General features: G+C 59.8%; 1 protein-coding gene across 1 annotated transcript in view; it reads right to left on the reverse strand.

Annotated features, from left to right (window-relative positions):
* The window catches only part of LOC117639256 (proteoglycan 4-like), a 46095-nt gene extending 33289 nt beyond the window's left edge, over positions 1–12806 (reverse strand). The window contains exon 1 of the mRNA XM_034374744.1: positions 12449–12806. Coding sequence (XP_034230635.1) covers positions 12449–12619 — 171 coding nt within the window. The 5' untranslated portion in view covers positions 12620–12806. The remainder of the gene's footprint in view (positions 1–12448) is intronic.
* Between the last annotated feature and the right edge of the window lie 5138 nt (positions 12807–17944).

The raw sequence follows: 17944 nt of genomic DNA on the forward strand, positions 1-17944 counted from the left end.
GAGTGGACGAGTAGCTCGGGGAGGGTCGCCGACGGGGACGTCGCCCTGCGTGACCGGCGGTACGGACGGGCGGTTCGGAAGTCGCTCTGTCTCTGTCGCACTCATTGGGGCAGTGCTGGAGCGAAACAAGCCGCTTCTGAATCACCCGGCAGGCAGTCATAGTCCTGTCAGTCGAGAGCCCCGCTCCCGGAATGCCCTCGGAACGCACTTCGCTAGGCTTTGCTTCGCTTGCATCGCCGCGTGCTGCGCCTACACTGTTTATGCGACGCGCGCCTTCGCGGCCGGAAGTGGAATGATTTTAGAAACGACCCGAGCGAGAGCGGGCGGAGGCAGGCAGACTAAACGGCTGTCAGTGCGGAGCCGCCCTCCAGCCCCTGTCTCATCGCTCTGTCTCTCTCGCACTCAAGGGGCGGCCCGCAGCGGGTGCGAGAGAGACAGAGCGACATCCACTCCCTGCTCTGCATTCCGCCCGGATTGGACTTCTAGTGTCTGTGCCTTCAGGCAACGACAGTTGCTACAAGTGCTAATCGCGATGGGGAGGGGGACGTTCAGAAATAAAAGTTTTCCCGTTCTTTCTGATAAGGACAGCCGCAAGGCTTTCACCGTTTGCGAAATACGGCCGCAGGAAATCAGTAAGTCGAGTCCCCCGGTCGTTACGACTTGGCGCGCTGAGACAAAAGACCGATGCGGTTCTCCGGGGCGGCCCGGCGCAGTCCAGCCAGCCAGCCCTTCTGGGCGCTCGTCTTGCATTTCAGCGACGTGCGGTGCCCGGGCCGTTGCGACAGGCCGTTCGGGTTGGGTCACGCGGCGCCACTGTAACGAAGTCAGCCAAAGAGGGAAGACAAAAACGAAAACGAAAATGAGATAGAGTAACGGCGCCGTTTGATAACCACTCCTCGAGGGCAGCGTGCACGCACGGACGGCTCAGTCGCTCTGTCTCTCTCGCACTCACGGGGCGTTCCGTACAGGTGAGAGAGAGAGAGAGAGAGAGAGAGAGAGAGAGAGAGAGAGAGAGAGAGAGAGACGCGGAATCAGTCTGCAGTTCGGCGCCACGACGCCGGTGTCTCGTTACCCAGCAGCCCCTGCCGCCTCCTTCAAGACGCTCACGTTCGTTTGCCAGGGCCCAGACCAAGCACAGGACCCAGTGGGTGCGAGAGAGACAGACGCACGGGCGGGCCCAGATCCCTGGGGGTGCGAGAGAGACAGAAATGGCGCCGGGGTCGCGTTTCAAATCGTGACGCAGAAACGCAGGGATTTTAACCACGTGAACCACATCACATCGCTCTGCATGACGGCATGGTGGATAGTCACCGCAACGGTTGGGCAAGGCGGGTGCGAGAGCGAGAGAGAGAGTCTGATTCCACGGGGTCCCTACCCCGCCCGCGAGTGCGAGAGAGACGGTACGCTGGCTCACGCCGCGGCGTTCTGCCAGTGGCGCCCATTAAATCCGAAGCTCCTCATCATTAAATTGAATTATCAACGCGTGCATTCATCAGCCCGTAATGGCTGCTTCACGACCGAACTGCAAATAGCGAGGCTAGCGTGTTGCTATTCGCAGTCAGGCACGACCACCGCGCGCCCCGCCCGCGCTATTCGCAGTACAGTGTTTGGCGGGATCGACAATGTGTAGACCAATCAGCACCATGTAAGCCTCACTGTAAAAAAAGTTTCGCCAAGACGACTGACTGTCAGAAAATTTCAGTATATCTTGTACTTGTCAATTGAAAAATTGTGACAGTGGCATGTCGTTGCTCAGATTTAAAAACTTCAGCAAAATCCGGTCAAACATGGGGATTATTGGCGACGCTGTCGGGCGAGATCATGTCGATTCGGTGGCTTCGAGCGGCCGCTGCCGGGAGTCGAACCCGCGCGACCCGTCCGGCGTGTGTACCAGTGTACCGGTAGAGCGGGCGGGGGGGCCCTCGGGGTGGCGGGCCTCTTACGCCACCGCACGCGGACCTTTCGCTAAAGGCGGAAAAAAGGAGTAAACGGAAGACAGCCGAAAAGACGCGAGGCGTACGCGGCGCGGCCTGGAGCGAGGCTAGGGGCCAAACCAAACGGGCCGCGGCCCGGGAGCACTTTCCCTCTGACACTTCGACCTTTGCAGTGCAGTGCACAGCCACTCTTCATCTTGGCGACACGAATGTGGCATATCCGCGTGGCGGCATGGCGGCAGCGCGGTGCCAGACCGCTTTAGACTCCAGTAACACTCCAGCCAGACTCCAGTCACACTCCAGCCAGACTCCAGTCACACTCCAGCCCAGCGGTTCTCAAACTTTCTCGGCTCGCGACCCCAAATTTGAAGCCGAAAATTTCCGCGACCCCCAGGAAAAATTTCGCGACCCCACGGGACCCCTCCTTTAACATGCCACGGTGTCTGATCCGAGGCGGGCATTTTGCTCCCTCAACAGGCAACTGGTCTTTGGACCTTCCTTTAGCATGCCTTTGTTACGGAGTGCAATTATCAGTCTTAGTTTGGGAGCAGTATTGTCTCAAAGTTGGCCAAAACGCTCAGAAATGTCTATGAAAAATCGTGTTTTGGGCTGATTTTAAGCAGCCACAGCGTCTGATCCGAGGCGGGCATTTTGCTCCCTCAACGGGCAGTTGGTCTTTGGACCTTCCTTTAGCATGCCTCTGTTACGGAGTGCGATTATCAGTCTTAGTTTGGGAGCAGTATTGTCTCAAAGTTGGCCGAAACGGTCAGCAGTGTCTTTGAAAAATCGTGTTTTGGGCCGATTTTAAGCAGCCACTGCGTCTGATCCGAGGCGGGCATTTTGCTCCCTCAACGGGCAGTTGGTCTTTGGACCTTCCTTTAGCATGCCTTTGTTACGGAGTGCAATTATCAGTCTTAGTTTGAGAGCAGTATTGTCTCAAAGTTGGCCAAAACGCTCAGAAATGTCTATTAAAAATCGTGTTTTGGGCCGATTTTAAGCAGCCACTGCGTCTGATCCGAGGCGGGCATTTTGCTCCCTCAACGGGCAATTGGTCTTTGGACCTTCCTTTAGCATGCCTTTGTTACGGAGTGCGATTATCAGTCTTAGTTTGGGAGCACTATTGTCTCAAAGTTGACCAAAATAGTCACAACGATTTTTCAAAGACACTTGCGACCGTTTTGATCGACTTTGAGACAATACTGCTCCCAAACTAAGACTGACAACCGCACTCCGTAACAAAGGCATGCTAAAGGAAGGTCCAAAGACCAATTGCCCGTTGAGGGAGCAAAATGCCCGCCTCGGATCAGACGCAGTGGCTGCTTAAAATCGGCCCAAAACACGATTTTTCATAGACATTTCTGAGCGTTTCGGCCAACTTTGAGACAATACTGCTCCCAAACCAAGACTGATAATTGCACTCCGTAACAAAGGCATGCTAAAGGAAGGTCCAAAGACCGATTGCCCGTTGAGGGAGCAAAATGCCCGCCTCGGATCAGACGCAGTGGCTGCTTAAAATCGGCCTAAAACACGACCCCAGCATCGCCGCGACCCCTTAAAAAAATTTCGCGACCCCGCTTGGGGTCGCGACCCTAAGGTTGAGAACCACTGCTCCAGCCAGACTCCAGTCACACTCCAGCCAGACTCCAGTCACACTCCAGCCAGACTCCAGTCACACTCCAGCCAGACTCCAGTCACACTCCAGCCAGACTCCAGTCACACTCCAGTCCACCGCGAAAAGGAAAATTCCGGGTGTCCGGACGGTTTACCACTGCAATTTGCGCCGCGGGGCGTTCCAGCGGGGCGTTCCAGCGAGGCGTTCCAGCGGGGCGTTCCAGCCGAGCGGCTCCAAATGGCGGGACGGCCGCACTAAAACAGACCCAGATCCATAGATACTCGGCCGCTCCAGAAGCCGCGGCAGTTCTCACGATGCGCCACGCCCCGCCCCGCCACGCCCCGCCCGTCACCGTTCCTTCGTCATTTTCTGCAGCTTGCACGCACGCACACTCAGAGTGCACCATGTTTGCAGATGTCTGTGCAAATTCAAGTCGAGTGAGTACTACACTGCCGTGCCGGCCGCTCCAGACTCCAGACCCGTCTTCCGCTGCTCGCTGCCGGCTGGGTCGTTCGTTGGAGCGATTCACGGCTCGGCACCTCGAAATAATCGCAGCAGCGAAAGGACAGGCCGAGAGGGGAGGGGGGGGGGGCTGCGGCACGGCACGAGCCGAGACTCATTTGTCCCGATCAAACAGAGCTCCGTCTCTGTCTGCTGTGCCGCCCCTCTCCAGGGCACTCGGGTTTCAATCGTCAATTTGTCGGACCAATCAGCAGTAAAGTTGATGAGGGGCAGCGGCCTTTCCGTGCCCGGCACGCCACGGCGCGGCTGTCTTCACGAGCGTGCAGCCAAGGGTGCTTTTACTACCGTACTAAACGTTTTCCTTGTGTCGCACACACACACACACACACACATACACATACACACACACACACACGATGAGAGCCACAGTGTCGCACTCTACTCGTCATCCTCGAATCTCCACTCGTCCAGCTCCTCACACTCGTCCTTGGGATCCTTTTGGCTCGGGGCATTGGGTCAGACTGTTACCGGGCGTTACCACCGCGGTCCGCGTCTCTCTCTCTGTCTCTCTCGCACTCGCGGGGCGCGCCGGGCCGTCCCGCTGGGCCCGCAGGGAGTGCGAGAGAGACGGCACGTCCAGCCTCTCGGCCTGGCGCCTCGCCAGCTACACGTGTGCAGCGCGCTTCCGCTTCACTGGAGTGGAGGGGGAGGGGAGGGGGAGGGGGAGGGGAGGGGAGTGGTTGAGTCGGATCAGCGGGGCACTTCCTCCAGAGTGACCGGCAAACCAAATTCGATACTCGTTGATCGAATCACTACGGACGCGAAGTGGAGGAGGGGCAGCACACTTTCAAAGTCTCATGGTGATAATCGTCATGAAGACTCAATCCTCATCCTGAAAATTAGATATTTTGTCGAAATTTTTTCGTACTCCACCACGCCGTTCCCGGCGAGAGGGTCTACTCCTCTCCACTCGGTTCTGGCGGCGGGCCTGGCGGTTCGGGCGGCCGGGTCGCGGCGCGCTCCCCCGCCGGTACCCGCTTCACAGTGCATGGCCCCCGTTTCCGGTTGAGGACGCCGTCGACGTCAGCCTGCCTGGCGCACTGCATGGCGGAGGTGGCGCGGCGCGGCGGGCCTAGACCTGCCAGCAAAATGTGCAAAAGGCGGCAAGGGCGTCAGACAAGAGAAAACTGGATAACGCGGACGGCGTCGCGACTCGGTCCCGACGGCGGCGCTGAGGTCAGAGCGTCTGCCTCGCAACGCGCCGAGCTCGCGTCACGGCGGGGCGGGGCGGGGCGTGTTACACTACACTGTAGGTGAGGGCGGGCCGTCTGGACTCTAGAGATATCACTCTTTGGTCCAGTGCGAGCCTGGAGGTGATCCAGCATTGGTCCAGTCTGGCTCTGGCACTGATCTAGCTAGGTCTTGGTCTAGTGTAGTGTGGCCCGATGACTCCAAGTCCGCCTCGCCTCAAAATGGTAAAAGTGCCGCGCCACGCCACGCCTCGCCTTGCAGTGCGTTGAGTGCAATCACTGTCATTCCCCGCAGCGCGGCGCCCTTTCCACACGCTTCCGTTCGAAACCAGAGCACGCTTGCAGTGCTGCCGTCCGCTGTCTCTCTCGCACTCACATGAGGTGCCCGGTAGGGGCGCGAGAGAGACAGAATCGCTCTTTCAGTGCAGCAGTGCGTGCTCGTGATGTTCCAATACGGAGACGCGCGACGACGGTCGAACACCGTGATGGGGTTGGGCAAGCGGTGGAGCCACGCGGGGCCAGGACCGAACGAAAGTGAAATGAGTCGCGGGGCGGGGCGGGGCGGGGCGAGGCGAGGCGGGGCGGGGTCACTCCTTCCTCAGGGAAGCCCCACGCTGCCGCCGGCACCTCCACTGCAGCTGCTGCTGCCCTCGGCCACTTTGCTGCTCCACGGTGCGAGGAGATTTCGGGGAAACTCTCCCCCCTCCCCTTTCCGATTCGGATCGCGTCCATTTTTCCTTTCGGCAGATTTAAGCAACCGACGTTGTTTTCACACCTCTGCCCGCGTGTGCCGCCCCGGGCGGTGGCTGCCAGCATGCTGCCAGTGGTGGTGTTGCAGTGGAGTGGACCCGCGGAAGGAAAGGCGAGGCATGGCAACGCGGCAACGGGACCTGTTCGCCCGGTGGTCGTTGATTTACCTCCGCGGCGGTCCGCTCGGACTCCGCCGGTCCGGCGTGTGCGTGCGCCGCACGGAAGGTGGCACTTTTTCGCCGTTTTCTACGGCCCGATGTGGTTTCGGAGAGGAACCGCTCCGTTTTATAGACCGCTCCCTTTTTTAAAGACGAGAATTTGGAGCAGAACGCGCACGCGCGAGCGTCATGAAACCGAAAAAAATGGACTCTTTCTTGTGTATCGAATCGCACTTCTCGTGTGAGTCCTCGTTTGCGAAAGAGGAAAATAAATGGAGGTTCGAACCGCTGGCCTGGCAGTGACCCGCTCCGTCCCATTGCAAACGGCACGCGACGTGGGAAGGAGAAAAATGGAGTTCGGAGAAGCGGACCGATGGAGCGATGGTGAGCTCGCTTTCCAGAGCGAAGTGCAGACCGTCCTGCAGCCGCCCCCGCCCCGCACCACCTCACCCCGCCCCGCCCCGCCCTTAACCCTTGCACTGGCACACCCTGACCTTACCCCGCCCTTATAGCCCTAGGGCCCCTCGTGAAATAACTTGCATCTAGACTCCAAATACTTGTTTCCTCCGGTTGTTTCTAGCAAACAAATTCAATCAATGCGCGATTTTTTACTGTAAAAAATTTTGCGGTTGTCTGGGAGATTTTACTGTTTAGAAATAGAGCTGTAAAAAACAGAGTTTGTGGTTTACTGGCGGCCCCGCGGCCCGGGTCGGCAACCGCGCTTCCACGCTACTCCTCCACAGCAATCAAACTATACCCGGTGTGGTTAATGGGTTAATGGGATAAGACGGCCGCTCCGGAGGGCCCCGGCCCGGAGGGGCCCGGAGCCAGCCAGCTGCAGAGCTGCGCCGCGTTAGATTCGGAAGAGAAGGTGAAATAGACTCGAAACTTTCTTTTCCCCGATTTTTTTTCCCTCCCGCGGCTCTTTTGCGTGGAGCGGGGAGGCAACCGGGCGTACGGCCAAACGGCATGGGCCAGCCGCCATCACGGACGCACGCGAACGCACGCGGACGCACGCGCGCAGTCCCCAAACTGAATCGTCACGGGTGTAGCTCCCATGTGAAAAATTAAACCGGAAAAAAATTAATTGTTCCGTGGGGTGTTTTTCTTTTTAATTTACAGAATCCATTGCGAAGATTGTGGCTTTCTTAAAAATCAAACTGCCCGCGGCAGAGGTATAATTTCCTCTGAAGAAGCTACGGCGGCGCGGCGGGCGGTGCTTCGTGCTGGCCGGCTACGTGCTGCCGGGCCCGGTGGCCCAGTGGCCCAGTGCTGCCCGCGAGGGGTCAAGAAAAACAAAAAGGCGACCGGCATAATCGCAGGAAGTCTGGTCCGTTGGGTTGGCCGGCCTGGGTCGGCTGGCCTGGGTGCCTGGGTCCGCCGCACGCGCGCAGTTAATACGCTCCGACTAAGTTATCGCTTCCCTGCACCGCGAGGAGATACGGACGCTGTCTCTCTCGCACTCGCGGGCCGGCTCGCAGAGGCGCGAGGGAGACAGCGCGACGAAGCGCCTGCCACGCTGCAGATAGGCCGCCCGCCGCGCTCGTCTGTTCGGCGGGCTGGCCTATCTGCAGCTTGGCAGGGGCTCCGGGACGAACAGCGTCGAACAAACGCGGGTAAAAAAAGAACTGTTTTCGATTTTGAAAAGAAATAAAAGTAAACATGCGTTTGTTTGTTTACGAGGCGCCCCGCCGGCAGCCACTTCCTGGCTGCCGAACGGGACGTCGTCACGTCGTCGGGGCGGGGCGGGGCGGGGCGGGGCGGGGCGAGACGCATTCAGAGGCGAAAATCGCTTGATCTTGGCAGCAGGGCCTGCCCGCTTGCTTGCTCTGCCTGCAGGCCGACAGCCGGGCCATTCAGCGAACGGCCTTCCTCATCAGAGTCCACCCGGGCCGTCCGTCCGTCCGGCAGTACACTGCGCAGTGCGCTGTCTCTCTCGCACCCCTCCGGGCCGCCCCGCGAGTGCGAGAGAGACGGAGCGACGAAACCGCGGAGCGCAGCGGCGCGGTGCCACATTTCATTAAGCGTGCCTTTCGTCTGGTCGGGAGAAAACTCGGAGGAGTCCTGGAGGTGGCTGTCGACGCCGTGGTCGCGCTGCTGCAGCCACCCGCCACCGCTGCGGCACGGGACGGCCTGGTTGACTCACCACGCCCGGGCTGCCGGTGCGAACGGTATCGCTGCTCGGATCGCTTTGCTCCAGCTTCCACCGTATCTCGTTAGCCGATCTCTCTCTGCCTCTCTCTCTCTCTCCCTCTCTCTCTGTCTGTCTGCCGGTGAAGATGGCCAACGGTGGAGGCGTTTAGAGCGGCGCCGATAATTGCTCCGAATGGAGCCCTTCCCGCCCTGACGCTGTCTCTCTCGCACTCGCGGGGAGCCCCGCAAGGGTGCGAGAGAGACAGAGCGATGGTTGGAATCGCTCTACTGGCCGCGTCGCGCGCCTGCCTTCCCCTACCCCCTTCTCTCTCCCCCCACCACACTGGTACCCACGTGCCACTCCCGCGAACCCTGCTTCCCTGTGTCGTCCCTAAACTGCATCCTTTCTCCCGATCCCTTCAACCTCGTCCAAATTTTCCACTCGTCGGACACTACTATCGTTTCCTGGCAGTGCAGGTTGTCGCCGATCGAATCGGCGAGAGCGGCGTGGCGTCCGCTTCCTTCCGATCGTCGTCGTCCACTCCGTCAACGTCGACGACCGTCGGGCTGTTGCACTGTTAGGCCATCGCACAGTGGGCCAGAAGACCGGTGGAGGCAGCCAAAACTATAGACGCGTTTCGAGCTGCAGAGTCCCATTTAGCGACTCTGGAGCTCAAAACGCGTCTAGAGTTCTGGCCGCCTCCACCGGTCTTCTGGCCCACTGTGCATCGGCCGAGACGTCGGCGAGGGAGACAAGCTGCGGGGCCGGCCGGGCCGCGGGTCACGTGATTCCGACCCCGCTAATGCGAGTCCAGGCGCTGGACCGGACGTCTGTCTCCCTCGCACCCACACGCGGCGCCCCTGCGAGTGCGAGAGAGACGGAGCGCACTGCATTCGGAATCAGCCCACTGGCAAAGTGGTTATTCAAAGGACCCGTCTTGGCCGCGCCGCGCCGCGGGGGTCGCGCTGTGATAGGCCTGATATCGGCGAGGGTCTTAGACAAGCGGCATGCATGAGAGAGTGCCAGGCGCCCGCACCCGAAAGGTCACTGGTCAACGGACGTCAAAATCTCATCGAAAATGACGATGCGGTTTTCAGCGAAATTCTGACCTCGGTGGTCAAAATGGCAGCACCATGACGCAACGGTGACTTTTCCCTGTTGCCTGCACTGGGGGTTGCAGGTTTCGAAACGACGGCGCGTTACACTGTGTTCAACGCGCAGAACCAACTGGTGCAGGCAGAGCTGCGTTCGCGAGATAGGCCCCTAAAAATGTTGACATTTCCCGGTGCTAGTCGCGAATCGCAAAGCGAGACCCCCGGGGGTAGCGCGCATAATAAAACAAGGAATGATTTGGTCAATAAAAAAAAAGTTGCCCCACCGTAAAGTTTGAACACGAGGAACGAGGTGCCGCCGCGCGGCAAAGAGCTCTTGAAGCTCGAGCTTTTGCTGCTTTTGCTCGTTTTGCCGTCGATCTGGACGCGATCTCCAGGGACTCTCTCGAGTTTCACCCCGCGGGCTGTGGGGCCTTGGCGGGCAGAGAGCCCCTCACGGCTCACGACGCCTCCAAAACGTTATTGGGCCTGTCCGCGCCACGCGCAGCGCGCAGCGGCAAAGATCACAGCGCGCCCGAAGTAAGGCAACAGTTGCACGCAAAGCAAAATTAGCTCTAAAAACACCCACAAAAATCCACCAAAAATAAAAACAACAAAAAGGCAGGGAAAAGTCTGTTGTTTAAAATACCGTGTTGCCGCTGAAAACTCCAAAATTTTTGGACCGTGTTAAATAGTACTTCCTTTTTAAAGTTGCCCTCAGAAATGGAACACAAACTAAACGGCATCGATTTCGATTGCGCGAATCGAAGACGTGCAATTCATCGCTGCCGCTTTCGAAATCCAGCACAGTATATAAATGTTGACGTCATGTTACTATGCATGGCTGGCTTCTCTCGGAGGAAAAACGCGCAAATTAATGCACAGCGATCCATGTTGAGTCTGCGAGGCGAGTCGCGTGCATGGATCACTGGCCAATGCAATCACTCGGGGGTGCACTCGGAGAATGCCTAATGTGAAGGGAGCGGAGGGGGGGGGAGGGGGGGCTACACGCGGTGCGGCACCGTCTCTCTATTACCCCATCACCCCCATGAGCGAGTAGCGTCCAGGATGACGGCGCGAAGGACGCCTTTAGGGAAGGCCGACCGCGGGGCGTCAGTCTGTCTCTCTCGCACCCATGCGGGACGTCCCATGAGCCCGTGTAAAAACGAATTGTTCCGAAATCCTGCCGCCAGCCGTCCGAAAGAGCCCCCGCCACCTCGGGCTGTCCCCAGAAGCGTCCGAATGCCCTCGGACGATTCCGTGGTTAGTCCGCGAAAGGGCCGCTGTTCGGACGGGCCAGACCGATATGTGCCCGGGACTCCCTGGAAAGTCCGGGTCGGTCCGCCGGGAGTCCGGGGCAGCGGACTTACCCGGAATACGTCCGAGGGTCTCCCCTCCGGACTGTTTTCGGAATTCTGTGCCGTTTCCCCCTCGCTTTGGAACTTAGACAAATATTCCTCTAGCGCAGCTACAGTTGAGGTATGTCCAAGTGATTCCGCAATGTTCAATCTCAAACATTCGCCTTTCGTAAGGAAAAGAATAAAAAAATTATTGGAAATACAGCAATTTTTTGTCGTTTCTGAGTATGTGCCGAAACAAATACCACAGAACGTTGTTAAAATTGCAAGAATGCATTCAGTCAATTAATTTAAATTGTTTCGTACAACCGTAGAAACATGAAACTTTAAATACAGGTATGCATAAGAAAACGTGTTTGACGTAAAATATTTTAAATTCGAGGTCCCCCTGAGAAATCCCCACTCTTCTATCTTGAAAATCGCGCCTCCTAGCGCCCAGAGGAAGGAGCGGAGCGGAGAGCGCAGCGCAGAGTCAGTGAAGAGGCTCACCGGAGCTCCCAGTCCTCATCTGTCGGGTTAGCTCAGTTGGCTCCGACGTCAGCACTGGTGTGCAAAGAAAGAGAGGAAGGCGGGAAGCGAGGGTTCGAATACGGCTAGCCTCTGGCTTACCGCCGTCGGGTTTTTTTCGGAACCGAGACTCGGACAGTCCGAAACCAGCCCGCATTTCGGTTTTCGGACACATCCGTAAAGTTGCCGATTTGGGAACATTCTGGAGCTTCGTCGGACTAGCCCGACGGACCTCTTTCGGGCTGGAACCCCGCTCGGACGGATCTCGGAGCAAATAATTTTTATAGAGAGAGAGAGAGGAGAGAGAGAGAGAGAGAGAGAGAGAGAGGAGAGAGAGAGAGAGAGAGAGAGAGAGAGAGAGAGAGAGAGAGAGAGAGAGAGAGAGAGAGAGAGAGAGAGAGAGAGACCCTTGCCGGGAATCCGTCTGCTGAACGACGCGGACGGACTCCGCCAGAATGAAGATCACCGGCGCCACTCTCGACAGGCAGTCTTTATAGGTTGCGCAACCGCGACACGTATTATTGGGGGCTCACACACACGCGTACACACGCACACTCACAGCACGCATGCATACACACACGTACACTTACACACGCACGCTCGCATTATTGCACCTAGCTGTCGGCCGCGCGTTTCGGGAGGAGCACCGCGGCATGCAACAGGCGGCGGCGGCGCGCGGTCACTACACTGCTTTCAATTTGAGTTTACTTTTATGGACTGCTTCGTGCGAAAACAGACTTGAACGAAAAGTAGTGTTGTCCTGGACGTTGACTTCTTTACGGCGACACTTGCCATGTTGAAAATCAATCAATCACTCCGGCGAGTGGGTTATCCTTTCACGCCCCCGCCGGCGCGGTGCCTCGAACCAGCGGACTAGACTAGCGACGCCGACGCCGGCGCCGACAACGGCGTTGACAGTGTACTCAGAATGCAGACGCGGGGCACGACACCCGCGACACGCAAACCTTGACTTGTGCAGAGGCGACGTCCACATTTCGTGTCATCTCTACTTTCGCTTCGAAAGGTGGACTTCCCCGTGCTGAAATAAACGTCTCACACACAAGGCACACGAGACGGAGTGTTGTGCAGACGTGATGTCAGGTTTCTAAAACGCAAATGACGTCTTGCCGGCGCCAGTACTCGAACCCTCGACCGAAGCGGTGGCAGTCGGAAACACAGTCGCGGGATTCACCTGCTGGAATTCCCGGTACTCGGCCGGCTCGGCGTCGTCCTCGTGCGCCAAGTCCGAGGCGGGCGTCGGCTCCTCCACGGAGACCTTCTCTTCGGCTTCCACCGCGCCGACGTTGGTGACGGCCAGCGCGAGGGCGAGCAGCATCGGCAGCAGCCTCCTCGGCGCCGCCATGGTGGCCGCCAGGGTGACCGCCAGGGAGGGCGTCGAACACTAGCACTGCACTGCTGCACTGCACTCCACACTCAATCCAGAACGGGACGCGGCGGCTCGGCTCGACTCGGTTCGGCTCGGCTCTCGGCGCGCTAGGCTCCGGTTGGCCGCTGCGTGCGGCTGCGCTGTGCGACGCGCTACTCGACTCGACGGGACGCCGCGCGCAGACTCACTGTGGACGTCCCGAGCGATGTTACTGTTTTCTATTTCGCTGCAAGCAGATCTCATTCCGTGCACATTCTCCCGCCGAGTGGTGGGCGTGGGGGGCCGCGGGGGCCACGGGCCGCGGCGGAGGGCTCGGTGCGCCCCGCCGCCCCGCCGGCCAGGCGGCCAGAGGGCCCCCCCTCCCCCGTCCCCCACCTTTCTCCGCCACGACTCCCGCTCCCCGCGTACGGCGGCACTTTCACCCCCACCACCATCACCGTGCCCCCGGCGCCCACCCACCCCGCCCCACCCCGCTCCAGCGTTGTAAACGGCGCCCGCCCGCCCGCGTGATTGAGGATAAGTCCTCCCCAATGTGAATGTGAATAGATAAATAAATTAACGCGCGGGGGGCGCCGCCGCCACTAGGCCGCCGTCGTCGCGGCCGGGCGCGGTCGTCGGCGCGGTGCGAGGCCCCGCGTCGTCCTTCCTTCCGGCCCCCTGACGTCATACACGTCGAGGAGTGACGTCACCCTTATGGTCATCTTGATGGACGACCCACGGGGTTGGCTGGCTGGGTCTGAACCTCGGTTTCGTCGCTCTGCCCGAGTGCCCGGGGAGGTTGCGAGTGTGGTGCCACTGGACATCGCCGAACACTGGAATGCCCTCCGCGGCGCTCTGGGCGCTCTGGGCACGATTTCACACTCGTTGATTACGAGCAGCGCGTGCGTGCGGCTGGCCCGCCACACAGCACAGCAGACGGGTGAATAGAATACGTTGCGGCGCGGCGCGGCCCCCCGGGACCCGCGCGATGGTCGCGATGGCGGAGGTCGGGCCCGATACATACCCGGCAGGCACGGCACGCCACGGCACGGCACGGCGCGAACCAGCCACCGGCTAAACTCTCGGGGCGCGCGCCGGCTTAGCCGATTTGGACTACAAATTGTGATTGCAGAATGTTGCGACACTGGCGGCCGTGTGTGCATGTGCAGTGGTGTGCCAGTGGTGTGCATGCACGCGGCAGGTGCAAAGGGGGAGGGGGGCTGCAGCGCGACGCCGTGCAACTAATACCTCTGCTGCACAGCTGGACATGCCGCATCCCCGTCCCCGCTGGGCTGGCGGCTTGCCTCGCGGCCCGCGGGCCAGGGCCGCCAGGGCCGGCAGGGCTCCAGGCTGCAGGACCGCTTGGCCCAATCAGCATCGCATGTGGTGATCGGCGCAACGCGGTGGCGGCTGGCTAGCTAGGCCCGCAGGCTGCCTCCCAGTCGCTCCGTCTCTCTCGCACCCAGGCGGACCGCCCCGTGAGTGCGAGAGAGACGGCACCACTGTTGACGGGCCGCTCATCGGCATGCAGGTTGCACACGGACGCCCGCAGACAGAGGACTGGCGAACCAAGTGGCGAAATGGACTCGTCTAAACGGGAATTGTTTTTATTCATTTTTCCCGCGTTATCGCGCCGGAGAGTCGCGGGTCATTTGCGGGTGTGGCGGTGATGCCACACTGTGTGCCGGCCGATGCACTGCAAAGCGAGGCGCGACCGCCCAGGAAGGAGAGGGACAGTGTAGGTACATGTTTTCATTATTCCGACCTGAGTGCTTCGCGCTGGTTTTGCGGGCGAGCGCTGCGGCGGGCGGACCGCGTCGCGCTCCTCTCGTTCCGTCTCTCTCCCTCTCGCGGGGCGCGCCGCAGGGGTGCGAGAGAGACAGAGGGTGGTTTGGCGGCCGCATGCCGGATTTCGCGCGCTCGTATACGTCCGCCTGCTTTCAGCTTTCCGCTCTCAGCCGCAGGGCCTGCGCGGCCAAGGCGCGGCCGTCGCGGGGCTTTCTCGATAGCGGTCGTGATGTTGCCGCCGCCGTGTCCACCGAGACCGAGGGCTTGACGGCGGACCAAGGACGACCACGGCGCACTTCCTGCATCCCGCCATCTTTCTGTATCTTCCATCTGTTCCGCGGCATCGCCAAGGCATCGCCAAGGCACCTACATTGCTACATGCACGGCGTGCCGCGCGCGGGGCTCGCGGGCTCGCTGCGGGCGAGCTGTCAGCGACTCATGAGCGGGCTGGATCGGCCGATCCTCCAGTCCGGGGTTCAACTCCCTCTCCCTCCCAGCATCCACCTTGTTCACCCACTTGTTCGCCTTGCCGGCACCGCTGGGGTTAGGAGAGTGTCGTGCATACAATCCGACCTGCAGCCTGCACTGCAAGTGTTGCCCCATCGCCCCGCCCGGCCCAGCCGCCACCCAGGCCTCGGCTCCACTTTCTGGAGTGGATCCGCATTACCCCAATGTCCCAACGTCCTGTGTGTGTCTCTCTGCCGGTGTGTGAGTGTGCTCAGGTTCATGTGACACTGCCTACCCCGGGGCGCATGCGTGTGCGTGCGTGTGTGTGTGCGTTTGAAAGGGAAAGCCCAGCTTATTGTGATCCCGCATTCGCAATACACGCGTTGCATATCGACATGGCGGGGTTAGGTTAGGTTAGAAAGGAGGATTTGAGGGAAATCGACACGCGCGAGGAGGCAGCACACTGTAGTCCGTGGCAGTGCACGTGCTTTGCATATCGAGTTGCACACAAAGGCGGAAGAGCGGGACGCACAGCCAGCCGAATCACAGTGTCGATGCCCCGCGATGAGACCCTTACAGTGGGCCAGAAGACCGGTGCAGGCGGTCGAAATTCAGGATGGAGCTCCAGAGTCGCTAAATGGGACTCGAACCGAGCGTGTGACCCCACCAATGGATTGCTCTCCAAACGAGGAATCCATTGGTGGGGTCACACGCTCGGTTCGAGTCCTGCTTAGCGACTCTGGAGCTCAAAACGCGTTGGCCGCCTGCGCCGGTCTCCTGGCCCACTGTGCTCCCGCAAGCCGACAAAGAGGGCTCCGCGTGGCGGTACAGTACAGTGTGGCGGTAGCGGGACGCGAGGTTAGCAGAAGTGGAGCGATCGCGCGCTCTCCTGTTTGAAAGGAGACGCTTCGCTCGCTTCGCGCTTCGCCAGTCGACTAGTCGACTCGTCGAGGGCCGTTCGAGAGGGAAACAAAACGCACCGCCCATAGGGACGGTCCAAGGCCGCCCGCCGTGCCTGCCGTCATGTCGGTGCAGCTTGTCTATCCTTGTCTATCCATGCCGAACTCGAGAGCTTATTGCGGCACCGCGGGGCCCTGACGGGGCAGCCGGAGCCCAGCCCGGGGGCCGCCCTACGCCCGACCAGCCCGCCCCGCCCGCCGGGCTAGCGCAGGCCTAGCCCGCACTGGGCAGTCTGGGAAACAGAACCCCGTGAGAGGATAGAGCACGAGACGAGTTCAATGATGACATGACATGAAGTGAAGTAAGTAGTTGCGCGTACCGCACGGTGGACACGCGGCACGCGCGCACACCCACACACACTCACGCACACACCGAAGAAAGAAACAGTTGACGCTGCAATAACCAGTGCATCGGGTGGCCTGGGTCGCAGCCCGCGGTAAGGCGTTCGGAAGAGAAGGAGGGGCAAAAGCACAAACACCTGAATGGTTCGGTCTGTTCTCACTCCAGAACACACTCCAGTGTGTAGTCAGAACACAGTTCGGCTCCAGTGTCAGCAAACAGTGGTCGCTCTTTGCGATCACCCCTCCCCCCTGGACATTTCTGGACCCGCCACTGCCTGCCGTTCGCACAGTGTCACAGCGCAGACCGCCCCGGCAAAACGGGTTACGGAAGTGGCGGCTGAATGGAAAGACAGAAGAGCCACCGGTATTCGAACCCGGGACTCTGCCTCGCAGTAAACTGAAATCGGACGGCGTTATGTGACTATGTGACACACGTGCGCCTAAGCCGCATGCAGCATCATGCACTTCCGTCTGGATTCTATAAGGAGCTCCGCGGGGCTCGGAGGACATGAAGGGGAGGGGGCGGGGGGAAGATCCTGTTGCCGGCCGCCCCGCCTCCGGTCAACTGGTGACACCGGACCAGCGGCCGGCCCGGGGAGGGGGCAGGTGAAGAGGCACCGTATGGAAGGCCGCCGCAGTATATAACATGTTACAAAGCAAGCAAATCAGAACGGAGAAAGGCGCAAAACGGGAAAAGTGACTCCCCGTTGCCGCCACACTGGACAGAGAGAAAAATCGCTCGGCATCAATTTCAAAACGCTCTCGCGGGAGCAAATATTCGCGCGTCAAGGCCGTGTTTCGACAATCACGATGCTAACAGAAAACGGTGCAGTGGTTGTTGGCATGCATGCGCTCGCTGAAAGGCCTGAAAGGTGCAGCAGGCCATGTTGGCGGCGAATACGTACGTGCGACCACGCATAATGGGAGTGTGTGTGAGAAACGTTTCCCTTCCCTGAGTTTGCAATGCACGAGGCACAAACCGCGGCCTGCAGGCGGGGCGGGGCGGGGCGGGGCGGGGCAGCGCGCGGGTCGCTGGTCTCCGCGTCTAGTCAGTCCGGTCGTCCCCTGCCGGTCACAAAGAAACGAAGAAGCTCAGAAAAACTCGGCAAGCCATTGCACCCCGACACTACGCAAGACTGCAGACATTGCGCTGCAAGCGGCAGGGAATTCCCTCCCCCCTCGCCCCACAAATTTCAAAATTAAATTTAAATTGCATTGAAAATCGAGCTGAGCCGCCGCCTCAAGCTCAAGGAAGCATCATCACACGTCTTCCCAGCAATTACATCGTCAACCCGAGTTAACTTTTCCCCGTTCGCTGGCGAGGCTGGGCTGCGCCAGGCCGGGCGGATGGGATGGGAGGGATGGGGCAACGCGAGGACCGCTACACTACAAAGTGCTATAAAGCAGCACCACTGGTAAGCGCGCTAAGCGTTGCGCCTTGACCCTCGCGTACTCGCGGGTGGGTGGCCCGGGCCGCCGACAGTGTAGGCAATTAAACGAGAGAATAGCCGCACAGTGCGGTGCCAGCCAGATTCCGAAAAGAGCTCGCTGTGTCTCTCTCGCACTCGCAGGGCGCGTCGTAGGGGTGCGAGAGAGACAGGCAACTTGTTCGGATTCAGCCACTGATGAAAGGCGAAGGGAGAATGAAACGGCGGCGTTCACATACTGGGTGCATATGGTGCACCGTGCAAACGCAAACACACGCAGTCTCTCTCGCTCTCGTACTCTCACGCACGGGCTAATGGTCCGCCGGACAAGGCACGCGGCGCCCCTAGAGTGTCCCGGC

Source organism: Thrips palmi, unplaced genomic scaffold, assembly GCF_012932325.1.
Source record: "Thrips palmi isolate BJ-2018 unplaced genomic scaffold, TpBJ-2018v1 HiC_scaffold_11, whole genome shotgun sequence".
Classification (NCBI taxonomy): Eukaryota; Metazoa; Arthropoda; class Insecta; order Thysanoptera; family Thripidae; genus Thrips; species Thrips palmi.